This window comes from Colobus angolensis, unplaced genomic scaffold (assembly GCF_000951035.1).
Source record: "Colobus angolensis palliatus isolate OR3802 unplaced genomic scaffold, Cang.pa_1.0 Scaffold214, whole genome shotgun sequence".
Taxonomy (NCBI): domain Eukaryota; kingdom Metazoa; phylum Chordata; class Mammalia; order Primates; family Cercopithecidae; genus Colobus; species Colobus angolensis.
In genome coordinates, this window is record NW_012115311.1 from 3,043,398 (window position 1) to 3,064,521 (window position 21,124).

Genomic DNA, 21,124 nt, shown 5'->3' on the forward strand with positions numbered 1-21,124 from the left:
ACACAACAGTACTAGTCACAGAACAGTGCTAACTTATATTTTTTTCTGTTGTGTTTTTATTTTAGGTGCTTATAACCATGCAGGTCTGGTACCATTAGCCAATGTCATAACTCCAGGTACGCCCCCTCCACCTCCATATACTCCTAATCCTATAGGAACAGGTAAAGTCATGTTATTTGGGAGTGTTTAAGTAACTTATTCGTACACAAATGTATACTTGGAAGGGACAGTTGTTGGCATGACGTAATATTCCAACAGAGGGAACACAAGCTCAAGAGTCTGAAGGATCTGGAAGTGAATCCTTGGTAATATTGGATAGTTTTCGTAGTCTTGATGGACTTCACTTTCTCTATTTGTAGTATAGGATAACATTTTAATAGCATTTATTCAGTAACATATTTAATGAATATTAGATGATCCTATCATGTGCTGTGTGCTGTGGATATAGAGGTGCACAAAGAGTCATGTTTGCGAAGAGTCTAGTGAAAAAATACAGATGAGGAAGAGAAGGCCATTTCAATATATTCTACATTATTGGTTCTGAATTGCAAGTTTTTTATAGTTTAATTTCTCTGAAGTTAGAATGTGATTTATAGCAAGTGGCATCTGAGATTCAAAGAGATAAGTTGGAATGATCAGTGCTGTGATAGGGTTAGAATGCAATGGAAACTCATAGGAGAGGCATCCAAACCAGCCCTACTAAGGTAAATGTGAGCTGCTTGCTTAATATACTGCTAAAGGTTGTTGACCCAATAATGAAGCTGCCATTTAATTGAATTAAATTGAGGAGGAAACGGGTAAAAACAGACTGATAATCAAATATGAGGAATGACAAAGCAACAATGAGGTGGTTTCTCTGTAGCCAGGAACTACCTGGGGCACTTTAAAAATATATCCTTAGTTCCTCACTTGTAGAGATTCTATTCAGTGTATTGTGGTGGGGTTGCCTGGTGTTTTTATTTTATTTTTTTAATGATCTGGTGGTTCTTTAAGCAAGTTTGGGAAATGCTAGAATTTGTGCACAGAGAACCCAAGAGAGATCAAAGTATCAACTTTTTTTTTTCGAGGATCTTTATTAAGTGCCAGAGTAAAGAGAGCTGGAGGACTTTCTGCCTCCAAACTTTTATGAAGAATCTTTGGACACTAGGGTAGGCACCTTTCTGACTCAGCAAAGGAATTGTCAGCAACTGAAATTGATGGATGAGTATGTATGGAGTTGACAGTGGGATAGCAAAGAATACTCTGCGCAAAGGCAGTTTATCACATGCAGATTAGAAGAGTAATTACTTGGGGAGGGGGTGAATTGGGCACCCCGTGTCTGACAGAGGTAGGGCAGGAGCTGGAATTCAGCCCCACTGTAGCCTAAGTTCCACTGCCAGTTGGCATGATTGTCTCCCCATTCACTTTCCTAATGACATAAAGACTCCATTTGAGTGGCCTTGGGCCACCTATGTAAACACCAGCTAGTTATGGGAAAAAGAACTATTTCTCATGAGTGGTAAAACTTTGACATGCTATGGAGAAGTATCATTGACTTAATGAATGCCACCATTTGGGTAAATTACTCCTACCATGGAGAGGAAGGGGTCATAAAAAAGCAGTGAGAAAGGACTGAGAAAGGACTAAAACACCCCAACACTTGCCAGGCCAACCTTTTTCATTGGGTCTTTTGGTAGTATGGGATATGAAGAATAAATGGTTTCCCATATGTTGTCAAACTATTCTCCAAAAACCCTATACCAGTTTATACCTGTCCGTAAGAGTATGTGAGAATACAGTTTCTTGACACCCTTTCAACATGGAAGATTTTCAGTTTCTTAACTTTGTCAATCTGGGAGACTAATTTAGCTTACATTTTTGTTTCTGTTTTTTAACAAAAAATTAATTTTTATTTATATCAGTTGTTGTTTTACTCATGAGTTTGTATCTTGCTTAGGAAATTCTTCCTCACCCCAACAATATGAAAATATCATGTATATTCTCTAATTAGTTTTATAGTTGTTCTTTTAAAGGTATTGCTTTTAGTTTGACCACCCTTCATATTTTTATATGTGTGTGTGGTAGGAATAGAGCTTAATTATTTTCTTGTCCTTCCTAGAGACTTTTATAGTTGCTCAATAGTATATAATTTTTTTTTTTTTTTTACTAGCCAGGCATGGATTCTGTTGAGTACACTGATGAAAGTTGCAAAACATTTTTTCCAAAATTTATTATTTTATTTCTTGCCCTTTGTTGTGGTACCTTTTGCCCTTAGAGTTTTGAATTTTACACTTTTGCCTAGACAAAAACAGGCTGTGAAAGCAAAGCTGGAACCAAGTTGCCTTGGTTAAGATCTTCTTATCCCAGGGTAGTTCAGATATTCTAGCTCTTAGAAGATACCTACTCCATCTGGAATTTCATTTCATATAGGGGATGAAATAGAAGTTCATCTTAATTTTTCCCCAAATGGTGGCCAGTTGTGCCAGCACCATTGATTAATCTGTCTTCCCCACTAATTTGAAATACCACATTTATCTTAAGTTTCATACACACATAGGTATGAGTTCTTTATTAAAATTCCACTGTAGTTAACTTTATTTTATGATTAGATCATACTAATTTTACTAGCAGATCTGTAATGTGTTCTAATGTTTCGTAAGGCAGGCTCCCCCTTATTTTTGTATTTTTCTTATCGTTAGAAATCTTGCATCTTAACCTTAAGATCATTTTCTGCAACTTAAAACAACTGTGTGTGTGTGTGTGTGTGTGTACAGAGAAAGAGAGAGATATAGTAATTTCAGAAGAATTGGCATTTTTATGATAGTAAGTCTTACCTTTCAGTTATGTGTGTGTATCTGTATATCATGTCAAGCTGGTAGTGTTTTCTTCCCCAGGGTTTACTTTATTCCTTTCAAGAGGATATTGTAGTTTCCTACATGCAGGTTCTATGCCTTAAATTTGTCTATAGAATTTAGAGATACTTTTGGTTACAATTATAAATAGAATGTTTTATTTCTAGGTGCTTATTACTAATTACCCTCTCTAATTTTTTTTTTTTAAGTCTCTTGAGTTTATAAAATAAATATATAAAATAAACTTGTTTATAAAATAAATTACAAAATACTATCAGCTGAGTTATAGTCTTACTGTAAAATATTTCTTTGTTTCCTAGCTCTTATTGAGTGATAATATTGTCCTGACTTATTTTTATTTTTATTTCATAAAAAATATTTTGCCTGTACCTTTATTTTAAACTTTTTTCCCCTATGATTTTATTTGGTAGATTGGCTTGGTTTGTAAATTATATATAGCTGAATTTTTATTTTTAAGCCTGTTAGACTTTTAATAGGAATTTGTAATGATAATAAATACTACACATTTGTTCTTAGTTCTTCCATTTTTATTTTCATTATTCTTTTATTCCAGTTTTGTTTTTATTACCTTTGCTAAATGGTATTGGTCAAATTGCCATTTTATTTTTTTTAACAACTGTTCTCTCCTTGACCCCACCCAAACTTAGAAATTTTCTTTAATATCGCCAACTATTACCTTGTTATTCTTAATGGTTGTCAGTGTACAAAAACTTAAAACTTTCTGTATATCATTTTACTTCCATATTCTTTTCGTTTTTGTTTTTTTTTTTATTTTTTGAGATGGAGTTTCACTCTTGTTGCCCAGGCTGGAGTGCAGTGGCGCAATCTTGGCTCACCACAATCTCCGCCTCCCAGGTTCAAGCAATTCTCCTGCCTCAGCCTCCTGAGTAGCTGGGATTACAGGCATGTGCCACCATGCCTGGCTAATTTTTTTTTTTTGTAGTTTTAGTAGAGACGGGGTTTCTCCACGTTGGTCAGGTTTGTCTTGAACTCCTGACCTCAGGTGATCCGCCCACCTCAGCCTGGCAAAGTTCTGGGATTACAGGCATGAGCCACCACGCCCAGCCTCTCCTTTCTAAAATCAATTTGTGTGTTTTGTTGGGATACGAGACATTTTTGCTTCTGATACCTAATTTCTTTAAAATTGCCTTTGATCATGACTTGTTACTGTTTCTTCTGTTTGTTTTATTCCTTGTCTTGATATACCTGTTCTAATTTTCTTTTGGTAGAAAATGACTTTAAGAAATTTTTTCAGAAAGGACACATGTATAGAGTTGTGGATGGAAAATTCAATTCCAGTTAATTTTCTTTATTGGGAACTTGGTCTCTTTCTGTAAGCTTACAAAGCATTTTTTTAATCTTTGGATTTCAGAAATTTTACCACTATGTTTAGGTGTGTATCTTGTCATTAATCTTTTCTGGCATCGTTCTTTTGATGTGAAAACTCAAGTCTTTAAAGCTTAGGAAAATTTTGTTTTTATTCCTTTCATTGTTGCATTTTCCTCTGCTCTTTTCCCCCTCCTGTTACTCTTATTTTACATTTTCTGTATTTGCCTTCTAAGCCTATTACCTATTCATTTATGACATCTTTTCCATTAAAAAATTTTTTTGGCATTCTAAGTGATATTTGTTTCTTATTTCCAACCATTATTTAACTTTTAGTCATTTTATTTCTAATCTTTATTATTCTTTCCATTTATTAATTTGGAATCAGATTTTTATATGTAAAAGGCTTCTCTGCTAATTTCCCAGTAGTTGTGTCTGTGTGTGTGTGTGTGTGTGTGTGTGTGTGTGTGTGTCAGGTTTTAAAAGTCCTTTTTCTTTCATTAAATCTCCATTGTTCTGGTGGTTATTTGTTGTCAGCTCAGTCAAGCTCATGAATTCCTTAAACAAGCTGTGGTTTTACTTTGCTCATTATACCAGGACGTGGAGGTTTCCCATACACTGTATGCCTGTCACAGTATTGGTTTCTTGGGCAGTTTTTGTCAAGCCATAAGATGGTACATTTTTCTCCCTTTGTATCCTTGGCTAATGGGCTGTTTGGATAGATTCTTTCCCTTGAGGGGTGTGCTTTAGGTTGTCAGTCTCACAGGCTTCAAGTCAGCCTCAACTAGGCTAGTTCCCCATGGCAGTTCCTAATATAGGGCCTTTCCCAGAGCTGAGTACAGCAAATGGGCAGGACAGTTTCTTTCTGTTGGCTTGGGCAATCCACAGTGAATGGCAGTGAATTCTACACTCATTCATCCAGCTGCCACCTTTCACTTCTCAACTTTCCCTCTCCCGTAGGCACTGGTACTCAGAGGATCTGTCTGTCAGCTCAGCCAATGATAGTGGTCCTCGCTGCACTACAGCTGCAGGGTACACTTTCTTCTGGATGGCACCCTTAAGCCAGCATCTTTCCAGAAAGTGTTCTTGAATACTGAGTGTATATGTAAAATTAACAGTGTGTATTTAAAACCTGACAAGCTAAGGTGGAGGTGCTAGGGGAGAAAAGAGCAGTTGCTCAGTTGCTGGTAATCCTCTTAGTCTTCAGATACAGTAGTAAAGTATTAGTAGTAATAATAGTAGAGTTATTACTATTTTCATTTCCTTTCTTTTTCCATATGTATACCTTTTTTTCCTAACACGGTATACATATATTTATAACCTGTGTTTTTCTTTTTATACAAATATCTGTTTATTATGGTGGCAAATATTTGATTAAAGTTTAAAATGAACTTTTATTTATTTTTATATAGAGAATGAAGACCTTTCCAATCAGTCAAAACCTATACAGAATCAAAGTAAGTACCAAATTTGATCCAGAGATAACGGATATCTGTCATGGTTTGCTCTGTTATTCACTGAGAATAATTTGAGTATATTTGGAATTGTTATGTTTTAGGGAAAGTTTCTGGTTAAAGAATATAATTCAAACTTGTTAACAGTGGTTTACTAGTGTTACATATTATATACATAACATGAAATGCATGTATTAACTGGACTTAAAATTAATCTTAGGACTTTTATACAATTTGCAAAACTTGCAGTGTAATGTAAGTGCTACATAGCATTGCATTCACATTCACTTTACATTCTGTGATACTGGAAACCTCATTTGTTTTTTGATATAAACACATGGGATGATAAAAATCCTTTTTGACAAGTGCTAGTTAGATTCTGCTTTTAAAGTTCATTATTTCAATGAAAAAAAATACATGGCAATGCTGCCATGTATTTTTTCCCCTAGGTGAGGATCTGTGTGGTCAGGCAGGAGAGACTTTCTTGTATGAGACAAAAACTGACATCAGTTCTTGTGTAGCAAAGTATCACAATAGCCTGACCATTGTAGTACATAGTTAGGAGTCTCAGTGGGAGCATTCCATTCCCTGAGAACAGTGCCTAGCAGATGCTTCTCAGCTGGTGGTTTCTAAAGGAGGTAGCAGAGTGGGGTGTAAAGAACACTAAGTGAAATGTCAGGACCATCCAGTTTCTTATCCTGCCTCTGCCACCACCTAGTTTTGTGACCTTGAACAGGAAATGTAACTCCTGTGAAAAGGAGATTGAAGAAACTTCAGCTGTTACGTTCAACTTTATTATTTTATGTTCAATTGTTTTTGAAGGGAGTAATCAGGTTAGTTGTAAGTACCATTGGCAGGAATAGCATATTTTGTTTTCCTATGTTGTATGATGTTAGCATGATTAAGATTTTATTTTTTCCTTTGGGAACTATATTAAGAAACAAATTGGCCAGGCGCTGTCGCTCACACCTGTAATCCCAGCACTTTGGGAGGCTGAGGTGGGTGGATCATGAGGTCAGGAGATCGAGACCATGCTGGCTAACACGGTGAAACCCCATCTCTACTAAAACTACAAAAAATTAGCCGGGTGTGATGGCGGGCTCCCATAGTCCCAGCTACTTGGGAGGCTGAGGCAGGAGAATGGCGTGAACCTAGGAGGCGGAGCTTGCAGTGAGCCGAGATCGCGCCACTGCAGTCCAGCCTGGGTGAACAGAGCGAGACTCTGTCTCAAAAAAAAAAAAAGAAAGAAAGAAACTAAGAAAAACTAGTATAGCAGTTAAAGATGTGGGTCTGAAAGACCCAGGCTCAAGTCTTGGCTCCACCATATAGTATCTGCATGATCTTTTATCCGGTTGCTTAGTCGTATAGCAAGCCTCAGATTGCCCATCTGTAAAATGAGGGCATTAGTTCCTATCGCAGAGAGTTATTGTGAGGACAAGTGAAGTGATGGGCCTAACTTAGCACGGGGCTTGACAGATCGTGTTTTATGGTTAATAACCAAATTAGATGATTGGGAAGTGCTGTTTATTATGGTATGTGGTTGGGATTTTTAAAATTTTTGTTCGTTTCATTTTTACCTGCAAGTGCTATGGTTAATAATGCATAGCTTTTGCTTCATTAAATAAAAAGATATCCAACAGAGGCTGCTATGAAGAACACTCTAGGATAGCTTGGTTTTACCTTCAGATTTGTCATTAGCTACATGGTCTTCAGCATACAGTTTAATAAATAAGAGAGTGAATTCGCAAATGGTATCCAACACCTACAGACTTAAATACCTTTTTGGTACATTATTTACAAACGTAAGATTAGGATTATATTCCTTATGCTTCTAGTTCTTAGAAATTAAGTATAAAAAAGGTACAAATCCATTTTTATAGGTACTATAAGTTTAAAATGATAGCTAGTCTTATTTTATTGAAACCAAATCACTGCTTACAACCATTAATATGGTCAAGACTTAAGAACTTTGGAGTTTCAGTTTATATACTTAAATATGACTGTTTGTCAATTTTCCAATCATATTTTTTTTCTAAGACAACTACAAAATTTGTTCAGCCCAATGTGACACCCCTTGGCCTTCACATAGTGCAAATGAATTATGTGTGTGTTGTTTACCCCCATTTTCTTCCTAATGTCCCTTCCCATCTATGAGTAGCATAGTGTATTTGTTGACCATGTCAGCTTGCTTGTGTCAAAAGAATCTTAACTATACATAAATTTTAAAATGTGTTAATCCATGAAAATATATCTCAGTTGGTTATCACTGCAACAGGAACATTCTCTGTTTACAACTGAAACAGAATTTGATGTGGGTACAGTATCAGATGATGGTTGTCTTCAGGACATTAGCTACCTAAGTCATGGTTTCCCTTGACACCAAGATTATCACAGGTGGGGATAGCCATTGAATACATTCAGAGGGGAGTCCACATCATCCCCCAAAATGCTTATTATTTTAGAGTTTATCAGAATAAAAATACTAGAGCAAACTCTAGAAATAGTGTTGGGAATAGTCCTTGAGTGGGTTTGGGAACTGTAGTTTGGGGGAATTACGATATATCCAGCTCAGCAGACACTCATGCAGGTGCTGTGTTCTGTGCTAGGTAATAGGACTGTAAAAATGAATTAGACATAGCTTTTGCCCCTAAAGGAGTTGCCAGGTAAAGGTTGGGGTTTAATGTAGTGCAGAGTGGTCAGTATGAGCAACTGTTTGGGGGTGGGGCGGGGCAACTGTACAGATTAACAATCTGGAATATTAAATTCAACTCACAGAATGGCAACAAACAGTACTGGAGAGACGGGCATGAATCCTGGAAAGCCTTGTATGGCCCTGCAAGGGAAGCCATATTCTGAAAGTTCCTATGAGGGGGACTAACTTGTGGTTATTACTCTAGATAAGTAGATTGAATTAGAGGTAAAGTCAGTGTAGCAGCAATAATCACAATTAAAAGAAATGCTGTAATTTTTAAAAAGTGGAAAAATATGAAAGGACACTTTGTAAGCGTCTCAAAACTTCCTGTGATTTGGAGAGCTATTTTGAGCAGAGTCTAGACAACAACTGAATCTGACTGGCTCCAGAGTAAAGATCTGAGAAATGGAACCCAGCAATGTAGACATTACAAGAGCCTATTATACCTATCATTTTTTATTTGGTATTTGTTAAGTATTACAAAGATGGTTATGCTTTTTAATTTAAAATTTGACGTTTCAGCATGATGATACATTCTTGCCTTTTTTCCCCCTTCCATATAGCATTTTCCACCCCAGCAAGTCAACTCTTTTCTCCTCATGGTTCTAATCCTTCAACACCTGCTGCAACTCCTGTTCCTACTGCATCCCCAGTCAAGGCAGTCAGTCATCCATCAGCATCAGCAGCTGCCACCATTTCTGGAATGAACCTGCCGAATACTGTCCTTCCTGTGTTCCCAGGGCAGGTCTCCTCAGCCGTTCACACACCTCAGCCATCAATGCCAAACCCAACAGTTATCAGAACCCCTTCATTGCCCACTGCACCTGTTACGTCTATCCACAGTACAACCACCACTCCTGTTCCTTCCATTTTTTCTGGCTTAGTGTCACTGCCAGGTCCTTCTGCCACTCCTACCCCAGCCACTCCTACCCCAGGACCTACACCACGGTCCACTCTTGGTTCCAGTGAAACATTTGCTTCTACTTCTGCCCCTTTCACTAGCCTCCCCTTTTCCACCAGCTCTACTGCTGCCTCTACCAGCAACCCAAATTCTGCTTCATTGTCATCAGTTTTTGCGGGGCTCCCTTTGCCCTTACCACCAACATCCCAAGGCCTATCCAACCCAACTCCTGTAATTGCTGGTGGCTCTACTCCCAGCGTTGCCGGTCCACTTGGTGTGAACAGTCCTCTTTTGTCTGCGTTAAAAGGCTTTCTGACATCCAATGACACCAGTTTAATCAGCTCCTCTGCTTTATCCTCTGCTGTCACAAGTGGGCTGGCTTCACTGTCTTCTCTTACTCTTCAGAACTCTGACTCTTCTGCTTCAGCCCCTAATAAGTGCTATGCCCCATCGGCCATCCCTACCCCACAGAGGACTTCCACTCCAGGGTTGGCCCTGTTCCCAGGCCTGCCGCCTCCTGTGGCTAACTCAACTTCCACTCCCCTGACTTTGCCTGTACAGTCTCCTTTAGCCACTGTTGCATCAGCTTCCACATCGGCGCCAGTTAGCTGTGGCTCCTCAGCCCCCCTTTTGCATGGCCCCCACCCAGGTACCTCAGATCTGCATATTTCATCTACCCCTGCTGTAACGACTCTTCCTGTTATGATCAAAACTGAGCCCACGAGTCCTACTCCCTCGGCCTTCAAAGGCCCATCTCATTCTGGGAATCCCTCTCATGGCACTTTAGGTTTGTCAGGGACATTGGGCCGTGCATATACTTCAACATCCATGCCCATCAGTTTATCTACTTGCCTTAATCCTGCATTGTCAGGTCTCTCCAGCTTGAGTACTCATTTAAATGGTTCAAATACCCTTTCTTCTATTTCCCTTCCACCACATGGTTCCTCCACTCCCATCGCACCAGTATTCACTGCTCTTCCTCCTTTTACTTCTTTGACCAACAATTTTCCTTTAACTGGCAACCCATCTCTTAATCCATCAGTATCTCTCCCAGGGTCATTAATAGCCACCTCATCCACTACTGCCACCTCCACATCTCTCCCTCATCCCAGCTCGACGGCAGCTGTTCTCTCAGGGCTTTCTGCTTCAGCACCAGTCTCAGCAGCACCTTTCCCCCTCAACCTGTCCACTGCTGTTCCCTCACTTTTCTCAGTTACTCAAGGACCTCTGTCATCTTCAAATCCCTCCTACCCAGGCTTTTCTGTCTCTAATACCCCAAGCGTTACCCCTGCTCTTCCCTCATTCCCGGGGCTGCAGGCACCATCTACAGTCGCAGCTGTCACACCACTACCTGTGGCTGCCACAGCCCCATCCCCGGCTCCAGTCCTCCCAGGATTCGCCTCAGCATTCAGTTCCAATTTCAACTCCGCTCTTGTTGCACAAGCCGGGTATGTGGATACTTTGGAAATAGGATAAAATTATTCTTCACCTAACTTGTAGTTCGCATTTCATTTCAAGTCATCCAAGTGAATGTCAAAATCTAAACGATGTTTTCCTGGACGGAAACTTTAGCACTCAAAAAATGTTTTATGAGCCATGTTAAGATAAATATATAAGATATTAATGCCTGTTGACATAGTTTTTGGATTTGTATTTGGTAGTTTTATTAGACAGCAGAAAGGATTATATGCAAAACAGACTTGCTGAATTTCGAATAATATACTTCACAGAAAGTAAGTTTCATATCGGTGAATGGCTGATTTTTACGGTCCTTCCAACAGAGGAATAAATTATAATGTTTTTGTTTTGTTTTTAACATTTTAAGATTGTATTTGACAAATGTGGAAGCAGTAGCTTTTATGTCTTGTCTGCAGTTAACTTGTTTTTCTGTCAATTGTTTTAGTTTATCATCTGGACTTCAAGCTGCAGGCAGTTCTGTTTTTCCAGGCCTTTTGTCCCTCCCAGGTATCCCTGGGTTTTCTCAGAATCCTTCACAATCATCCTTACAAGAATTACAGCATAATGCGGCCGCACAGTCAGCATTGTTACAGCAGGTAAGCAGCAATGGCTGGCATAAATAACATGGTAACATGTATAACTAACTTCTGTAGTGAGAATGTTGCAGTATCATTTGCGATATCCCAACATTGGCAAAAAAAAATGGCTCTCAGGAGAATGCGTGGAGATTTGATGATTATTTCTCCCCAGATTTGCAAATTATGCTTGTCTTCTTTCAGGAGAGTTACAAAGGTGGTAGGATATAGACATCTGTATGAATTGTTTTTCCTTCCTGCTTACAGATTTTACATGATAAAATTTAAGAATCTATTCATGACAGTTAAATGTTAACTTGTCTTCTATAATTTAAGCTAAATAATTGACCATTAAGCACATTATCTATAGAAAACCTATTGACTTTTGAGAGAATATTAAATATTTTAATGACGATTCTGTGCATCTCCTTCATCTTGAAGAAATTTGAACATTTTCTTAAAAATTTTAGGTGACTGAGCAGACTTGATTGTGCCTCAGAGTTTTGTCTGTCTTTCCTATTCTGAATAGCTCTGTGTGGCATGGGTAGAAGCAAGCGTGGGCTTAAATGAACTTGGCACTCTGCTAAACCCACGTGCTCTTCTTTCCATCAGGTCCATTCAGCTTCGGCTCTGGAAAGCTATCCAGCTCAGCCTGATGGGTTTCCTAGTTACCCTCCGGCCCCAGGAACACCATTTTCTTTGCAACCAAGCCTGTCCCAAAGTGGGTGGCAGTGAATACTTTTAACTTTTATTCTCCTTCAGAGCAACATCAGAATTGCCTAAGAACTGCAGTGAACAATCTGACAAATGTGAAGCTGGCCAAAAGTCAGAAAATGAGAATGAGGATAATGCTGGAGAAATTGTGACAACAATTTGAAAATTGTTGTTGCATTTTAAAAAATGGTTTTAAGTATGAACACTCCCCTATGTAAATATGCTGACAATAAATTGTATGGAGAATGGTATTTAAAAAGTGTTTGGAGACTTTTCACCTGTCCTATAAAATTTTGAATTGTGTATGTGATCTACATAGAAAAAGTATTAAAGAGTAGATTGAACTCTTTATAGCCGAATACAGCCTTAAATATGCTTGTATAGCATCCACTGGCAGAAGTAATAGTTGTGCCTCAGACTTAGGGGTTGCACGTGGCCCTGGGGGAGTTACTACCCTTGGTATGCATGAGCGGTTCCTATTAGCATCAGTGGGAACTCAGTACTCTATATGTGTCCACAAAAGGGAACTTGAGACCCACAGTTATTCTTAATTTCTGATATTAACAACCATACATACTGCTGAATTTAACTCAATATATTTCAGGTAAGTGGCAGTGGTGCTTAATGTAGTCAGAATGACTTTCAGGTGTTTTCAACTAAAAGTATATAGCCAGAACTACATCCTTATAAGAAATACAAGTAAGACTTAGGATAATTTGCCTTCAAAACAGTTCTCCTAATCTCAGCAGTATCCAATGAGTGAAGGACATTTGACTGACTCTCGGGCCACCTCTATTACTTACTGTACTATGGAAGCTCCTGGTGAATGTTTACAATTATGGGATGTAGTATTTCTATTTGTACTTTAAGTCAAATGCTTATATGAAATATGTGACAACAAATAGAGAAGACTGGCTCTGTTAGTAATTATGCAGTATGTACTCTAAGGATTGTAGTAGTATAACGGGCGAATGTCATTAATTTTGGAGTAATAACTGCCACATGTGGGGAGTAGGGGAGTAAGGAGAGTGAATTCCAAACCTGTGATTAAAAGTGTAAACTATAGACTCTACTGTAGTACATTTCAGGATCTAGAAGTTTTACTTTTATAAAGACGGTGTCTGGAAGATGTTGCTAATGTATTTTACTTCAACATAGGGAACAAACTTTTTAAGTATATTAATAAACCTGTATGGTTAGTTTTTAACAATTTTTTAAAATAAACTTTATGGACATGACAAATATTCTGTGTTTTGCTAAGTGCTTGGATAGGCTTTCTAATTTTGTATACGTGCTAGAGTTAATAAATTGAACATTTTTATCCAAATTTAGTTTAACTCAGTTTATACTACTGATTGCTCATTCGTTTAAATGATATCTTAATGTAAACTTCATAACCAACACATGAACAGACTGATCTATGTCTTTAAACACACAATGTAAGCTATAGTTTAATCTGATAACAGTTGCTAGAAGTTGCCATTTGTTTTTCTTAAATCTATACCCATAAAACCTTTTTAAAGATTATATTGTGTTTTTTTATGTGTTGACCATTCATTCAGAAAATATTGAATGAGTAGTCTTGATATAATATGATGCCACTACAAGGTGTATTTCTGCTATCCTATGAGCCCCTTGAGAAGAGGAGCTATATCCTGTTCATCTTATGAGATCCCTGGCCTCACACATAATTGGCCATTCAAAGGTGTATTTAAAGTGAATGTTGGGCCGGCCGCTTCCTCAAAAAGGGAGCTCCTCTGGTTGCAGTAGTGAAGGAGAGCATGGGGCTCCATCTGCTGACCTCTTTCTTCCCCCCACTCCCAATTCCCCTTCACAGTGGTCCCTTTTAAAAACTTGTTGGAATCATTGCATGTAACAGACTAGGAAACAGAGACTCAAAGAAGTGAAGCGGCCTGTCTAAGGTCACAGAACCAAGATATGACAGAGTTTTGACCAGTATGGCTTTCAAATCTAAAGCAATGGAGTGGCAGGGAAGACGATTCTTCCCTACTTCACATTGAATGTTGGGTCAATCCAATTTCTAGTGGTTGTTGGCATCACACACACACAGTTCACTAAGTGTATTTGGCTTTTCCCTACTTGGAGGAGGGATCCCCTGATAGGTGATCACTTTCCAGGTCCTAAGTGGGAAATGAGAGAGTGAGGGCCAAGATCCTCCTTCGGCTCTGCTCTTGCAGTTAGCTTTACTTACCTAATGTAGTCTCTGCTCTTTCTCTCCTTCAATCCCTCTCTTAACCCTTCTTTCACAGGATTCCCTGACACTAGAATAGACAAACTTTCACTTCTTTCAAGTCTAGCCCTTAATGTTCTAAAGGGGAAAATAACGTAATTTATACAGTCCTTTATAATGACAATTGCCTGGCTTGGAATGTTATTGTCTTGCTATAAAATCCTATTTTTTGAATGTCAGATGCACTTTATATTCCTTCCAGAGCATCCTAATTATGCCTTACTCCCAATTCCAAAAATAAATAAATAATTCAAGCATTATGTACTCAGAAAGATGGAAAAGAAATTTTAAATAATTTTAGAATATTTTCCTTTCCTAAAAATACTTAACTGTATTATTTTCATTTTTGGGACATAAGCAAGGTAGCCATTATCTTCTGAGCCATATTCATTTTTTTTCCTCAAATGAGGTACAGAAATGGCCTGTTTTTGCTTCCTTTGGATTGGGTGGATGTAGAGATGATATTGATTCTATTTACAAAATTGACCTCTCTCTCTGGCAGGTTTCTCAGAACTCTGTTGCTTATTCACATGGGATTTTTTTTTTTTTTCTCTTTAAGGACCATTATTTAATATCTAACATAGAATTCAGAGATGAAAGTTGGTTCTCTGTCAGGAAGTACAGCCAGAGAAGACCCCAGGCAGAGACACAGGAATCTTTTGGTATTTATGAGAAGCCAGCTGGGTCTGAGAGTGGAAGCAACATGGCTCATATCTTGCCAATCCATCCCTTGTAGTCAATACAATTGAAAAAATAAAGGGGGTTTAGACTTTTTTCAGAATACAATTTGCCACTTTTCCTTGTCAGAGCTGCGGCCTAGGAAATACACTTCTGCATGTTAATGTACAGTTTCCTCGTCTTGGGTCTGTGGATGGATATTATGACCTTCCACTCCCAGGCTGGACATGTTGGTGGAAGTGGGTAAAGTAGCAGCGGAAGCAGCAAATGTCCAAACAAACTAGTTAGCTAGTTATTATTGGAACACCTGTGAGCTCTGCAAGTCTGTACCTGACCTCAGAGTTCCCAGGATGCCAGCATACACAAACAAGCTTAGTATTCCCTTGAGTTAACTGGTTTTTTTTGATGCTCTTCATTAGGAAATGATGCTGATCAGCTGGGGCAACCTTCTGGGAGGTGGTGGTGGTGGTGGTGGTGATGGAGGATGTGGAGAGGGGAGGAATGGGTGGAGCCTATCATGGAATTAATGCTAACTGGTACAACTGTAAAACCCCATTATCTCAGTGACCTAAAACAGGAAAGGCTTATTTCTCACCCTTGTGAAGTCTGATTTGGGCCAGGTGGCCCTCCTCTGTTGCAGCAACTCTACCTGGAGCAAATAACCCCCAAAGTTGTTGTGCTGGGAAGAGAGCTGTCGAGGAGCACACGTCACATCCATTCACGGTCCATTCCCCAGAACCACTGACATGGCTCTACTCTAACTGCAAGAAGGTCTGGGGAGTGGAGGGGACCACACGAAATACTTGGTAAGCACTGACTTTCTGCATCACACTTACTTCTTTAAATTAGATTGAACATACTCTGAGCCCTGCCTATCTGGTCAGGTGGGAAACCTAATCTCAGCCATTATGGGAGAACATTATGTAGAGAACATTATGTTAGTAAGCTATCCATAAGCCATTTCTTCCATAGATTCAGTCCGAACTTCTGGGTGTCAAAAAGTAGGGTGGCTTCGTCCCTGTTGTCACAATGTTTACCACGCTCTTCTGGCAATTCCATATTGTTGCTGAACACGAGTTGCCAGGATGTGACTGCTGGGCTGGCTGGTGCTCATGGGCTCTGACCCCTCTCAAAAGTCCTCCCACGGCTGCTCTCAGCATCCTGTGGCTGTACTCTGACACAAGCCTATGCATGCAGGCAGGTCCCTAGTCTTTGCCCTGTGCATTCTGCTTCTGCGGAAAGCTCAGAATTGCGGTCAGATGCCATATTCCTGCTTTCCTCTAATAGAGTACTCCTCTCCACCCCGTCTCTCTTTCATGGATCAGTTAGACTGATTCCTTTCAGTGAGCTTGTGGGGTTGAGAAAAGATGTGAATAACAATTGCTATATTCCTAAACACTCACCTATCTACTTTTATTAATGGCTTTGTTTACCTAGCCGCCTAGGCTTCACATGGTATCTATCTTTGATATTTTCCTTTTCCTAGCTTTCCATTCATAACGTCACATCAATTTGGCCTCCAAAATGTCTCATATTGCTTTTTGCTCGTTCTTTGAAATTGTTTTCTCACCTCTATTACCTCATGTTCCAATGCCCAGCTGTGTGGCGGACACACCTGAATGTGTTTAGAGTTCCACGCGTGGCCAACCAGGAGATTCATTCCTTACCCATGAGGAATATCTGAGCTCCTGTCTAATCCTATAGGAACACAGGACATACAGGGGATGGAGGTCCTCTGTTTTGGGTTAGATAAAGGTTGCTAGGTGAAAGTTGTTAGGGGGAGACAGCGAGTGGAGATGCTATACAAAATGCATGCTTTTTGCAAGCAGTTGCAGTTCTGCCTAGCCTGTCACTACTGGACCTCCCTGTTAGTAAGCTATCCGTATCCCATGTCTTGTTCGCTGGCTCTGGGTCTCTGGCCTCTTGAACCTGGTGCCTTCCCTACTGAGGTGAAGAGGCATTCAGCACCACACCACCTAACTGATTTTTCTGACTTCATGCTCTCCTTTTCCAAACTATTTTACACATTATTTCTAGTTATAAAGGTACTATTTTCTTTTGGCATTGTCAGCCATACCTCAATACTTTGGAAAAATACTATTTTATTATATTTTGTACTTGTAAAACTATGCAAATGTACCTAAATGTAGAACACCAAAATAAACTCCCATGATCCCATTACCTAGCTCTAACAATTACCAAATATTGCCTATTTTGTTCTATCTACCCTTCCCCCTTTTTTCTGGGATATTTATAAAAGAGTTTCAGATACTATATTGCTTAACCCACTTTGTAACTCTAACCAACAAGAACTAGGTGTATTTATTTATGTTTACACTACAATAAGAACTAGGTGTATTATATTTATATGTAATATATAACTATATAAAATATATACCAAAATGTGGGTATATATACACCAAAAATGTTCATTATTTTTAGTACCTTTAAAATCAGATATTAAAAAACAAAGATGTATCATTTAGCTATTACTATAATAAACCATTGCTATAATGGCTTAAAACAATGATCATTTATTTAGTCACTGTCCTAAGGAACCGCAATTTGGGCTGGGCTCAGCAGGCAATTCTGCCTATTTGGACAAGACACAGTTGATCTTGGCTGGGCATGCTCTGCTGTCAGTTTCCAGGGTGGCCGGAGACTGCCTGGCATAGGGTGGCTCAGCTGGGATGGCTTGCCTCTGCTCCATGGGGGCTCTCATCTTCCAACAACTTATTGATATGGTGGCTCAGCAGGACCTCAAAAGCAGCAGGAGGGCCAATGCTCAAGAGCTTTTCATGTCTCTGCTTACATTACATTTGCTACTGTCCTGTTGACCAAAGCAAGTTACATGATCTAGCCTAGAGTCTATGTAAGAGGGAACTACCAAAAGGCATGTATATAGACAGGAATGAACAAACTGGGACCATATCTGTAATGAATCTACCATAGATGTTATCCTTTCTGAGGCTATAATTCTATATGAAGATAACAGTTCTTCTGAGATTGCTTAACATCCCAGGCCCTCTCTGATGCCCAAACATTCTCAAGAGTTGAATTTGTGTAACTGACACAATTGGGCCTCAGTTATGACCCCAGCAGAAGTTGGACATCTTTATAATCCACAAAACCACAGAATCCACATCATATTTTTTTCCTCTGACTCGGCTAGGTGAAAATGTAGTTGGCCATTATGGTTTGTGTTACCTCTTCTGATGGTCATCTTGTATCATGTCTTCTGCTCCTGAGAAAATTGAGAGGGGTTGGAAGAGGTTTGTGCCACTGGAGAGAGAAAACTAAGGGAGAGAGAAAACTGGGTAGAATTGGATTGGCTTCCCTCTTCCATTTTTTTTTTTTTTTTTTTTTTTTTTGAAACGGAGTCTCACTCTGTCGCCCAGGCTGGAGTGCAGTGGCCGGATCTCAGCTCACTGCAAGCTCCGCCTCCCGGGTTCAAGCAATTCTCCTGCCTCAGCCTCCCAAGTAGCTGGGACTACAGGCGCCCACCACCTCACCCGGCTAGATTTTTGTATTTTTTTAAGTAGAGATGGGGTTTCACCAGGTTAGCCAGGATGTTCTCGATCTCCTGACCTCATGATCCGCCCGTCTCGGCCTCCCACAGTGCTGGGATTACAGGCTTGAGCCACCGCGCCCGGCCGCCTGTGATTTTTTAAAGCTATTCATAGTCCAGCCACAAACTTCCTTTCTGTCTCATCCCTGATTTCTAAATGCACACCTAGTTGATAAGCTGCTCAACACCGATTCTATAGCTTTTAAATTAAGGGCATTATCCAGGCTTTCTTCGTGCAATCCCAACCTGTTCTTCATTCTCCCCATGATGTCTTGCTTGGTACACCTGCAGCCTCCTCCTCTTTCTCCGTGGCCCTGGTGCGGGCTCTGTTTATTATCACACAGCTGTATCTAACTGATACCACTTGAGATCTTACAGAGATTTTCCAATGCTTACCACTTGTTTCTTTAATTGGACTCTAAGCTCTTTGCAGCCTCAGTGGCCTCAGTCTTACTTATTTCACTATGTGTTCTTCTTTACTATTTCTAGTAGCTTAATATCACCTGACTGATATCAGCAATGCGGCTGACTGGTGGCTAAAGCAAAACTGGAGAACCGAAGGGCAGGAATCATTTATGTGTGCTAATTTCTCTTATAAGATGAATTGGGTGCCTCCTAAATTCATGCTGAAATCTTAATCCCTAGTACCCCAGAATGTGACTGTATTTGGGGATAGGGCTTTTAAATAGGTAATTAAATTAAAATGAGGTCATATGGACCTTGTACAATATGACTGTTGGACCTTCATCCAACATGACTGGTGTCCTTAAAAGAAGAGTAAATCTGAACACAGAGCACAAACCATGGGGCAACCATGTGAGCACATAGCAAGATGGTGGCCATTTGCAAGCCAGGGAGAGGCCTCAGAAGAAATCAACCCTGCTGACATCTTGATGTTAGACTTCTACTCTTCAGAATAGTGAGAAAATAAATTTCCACTGTTTATGTTGCCCAGTCTGTGACACGTTGTAATGATAGCCCCAGCAAACTAATATATTTCCCTTTTAGTGAGTCTAGGCCCAGAGTCTGACAGTATTCCCTCAGTGCTAACGAGGGAGAGAGGTTTAATAAATACTGATACTTGGGTCCCATTCCTACAGTTTCTGATTTAATCAACATGAGGTATGACCTGGCACTCCCTAGATGAGGTTAATAAGCAACTGATATAGAGAACAATAGCTTTAGAATGATTTTACTGTTTTGCTTCATGTTTAGTGTTTCACAGACTGATGGAAATCTTGCTTTCTTTCCCTCATATGTAGAATTTAGGCAACATGGTTCTTCTAAATTCAGTGTTGAGCCAATGTGATAGGTTGCCGACATGTGGAATCCAACGATGCTACTCAACATCCTGAAATGTGAGAAAGACAGTGAGGCACTAGGCAGGAAAACAACAGAAGGACCATCTCATAGTTTATTTTTTTCTTTTACATAAGAGGCACAGGTTGTAGTAACAGGGGAAAAAAAGTAATTTACAACTAACGTGACAATGTAGTGTCTCATCTGGAGAATTTTCATGAAAATTTACTTCTTCGAATTCAGCCTAATCAAGGGCACATGCTAGTTGCAAAATATCGCTCTGGATTTTCTGAAGTCATTAAAATATCTCACATTTCTGTATAACAGAATTTCTTGATCTTCTCTAGGTCCTCCAAGACGACCTGAGAGGGGCTTCTGGCTGATTTTTGGTCAGGAGTGCTCTCTCTTACAGAGCAAGAGTATTTATTGGTTTTAGGGTGAGAGAGCTTATCACAGGTTTGGAATGTTTTCTGTGTGGGGGAGAAGTTTGTGGGAGGGTTGGAATGTCTTTGGCTGGAGGGGCAGTTACCTTGGTGCTGACATCTTTCCAACCAGAGAGGAAGTTATCTCAGGGCTGGCATGTCTCTGGTAGGGGAGGGGCTTATCTTAGGGTTGGAGTGTTTCTGGTCAGAGATGTCATTTGTGGTTTATGGTCATGCTGACCTTAGCCATTAGGCTGATGCCCTTTGGATTTAGGCAGTTTTTGATTGAGGGGAACTTTAGAATGGCCGTGTTTGTCTAAGATGGCAATGCTCCTGCTCTGTCAGCCACTTCTTAGGATCATCATAAAGATTCAATGAGATAACATGTAAAGCAACTAGCAATGAGATATCACAGAAATATTTACCAATAAAGGACCATTTTCTCTTCCCAGCATGAATAGATATATATTGCTGTAAATGTATTACTAGCTGTTTCTAAATATAGAATATAGTGTCTCACCTAGTCTCCTTATCCTGGGCTGCTCCCGCCAAGAACTATTCTTCTGGTATGAGAAATGCTGCCTTTGTTTACCACTGTGTTCACTAAGCCATAGTATTCTGTAGACTTCCACTTCCACTGCCATTATATTGTGGTGGGAGTAGCAAGTCTCCAGAGATGCAGGAGAGTACTACGTGAGGTAGGTGCTGAGATCTCTTACTTAGAGGGCTGGTTGATGTCACTACAGCTCAAATTGCTCCTCAATTTTGTCCCATCTCTGTTGTGTATGGTTATTTTAGAGGAAGAATTATAGAGCCAGTAGACATGAGTACGTGGTGAGTCTGAAATCAGTTAGGTTCATACGTAGGTTTTTGTTCATATTTTAATTGTTTTCACAACAAAATCATCTCTAGGCCCACACATCTCCTAAGTCTA

General features: G+C 39.6%; 1 protein-coding gene across 1 annotated transcript in view; it reads left to right on the forward strand.

Annotated features, from left to right (window-relative positions):
- PROSER1 (proline and serine rich 1) overlaps positions 1-13,499 on the forward strand; it is a 29,035-nt gene extending 15,536 nt beyond the window's left edge. The window contains exons 9-13 of the mRNA XM_011942982.1: positions 66-161; positions 5,591-5,635; positions 8,888-10,673; positions 11,129-11,279; positions 11,871-13,499. Of these exons, the coding sequence (XP_011798372.1) occupies positions 66-161; positions 5,591-5,635; positions 8,888-10,673; positions 11,129-11,279; positions 11,871-11,993 (2,201 nt within the window). The 3' untranslated portion in view covers positions 11,994-13,499. The remainder of the gene's footprint in view (positions 1-65; positions 162-5,590; positions 5,636-8,887; positions 10,674-11,128; positions 11,280-11,870) is intronic.
- Positions 13,500-21,124: the final 7,625 nt, after the last annotated feature.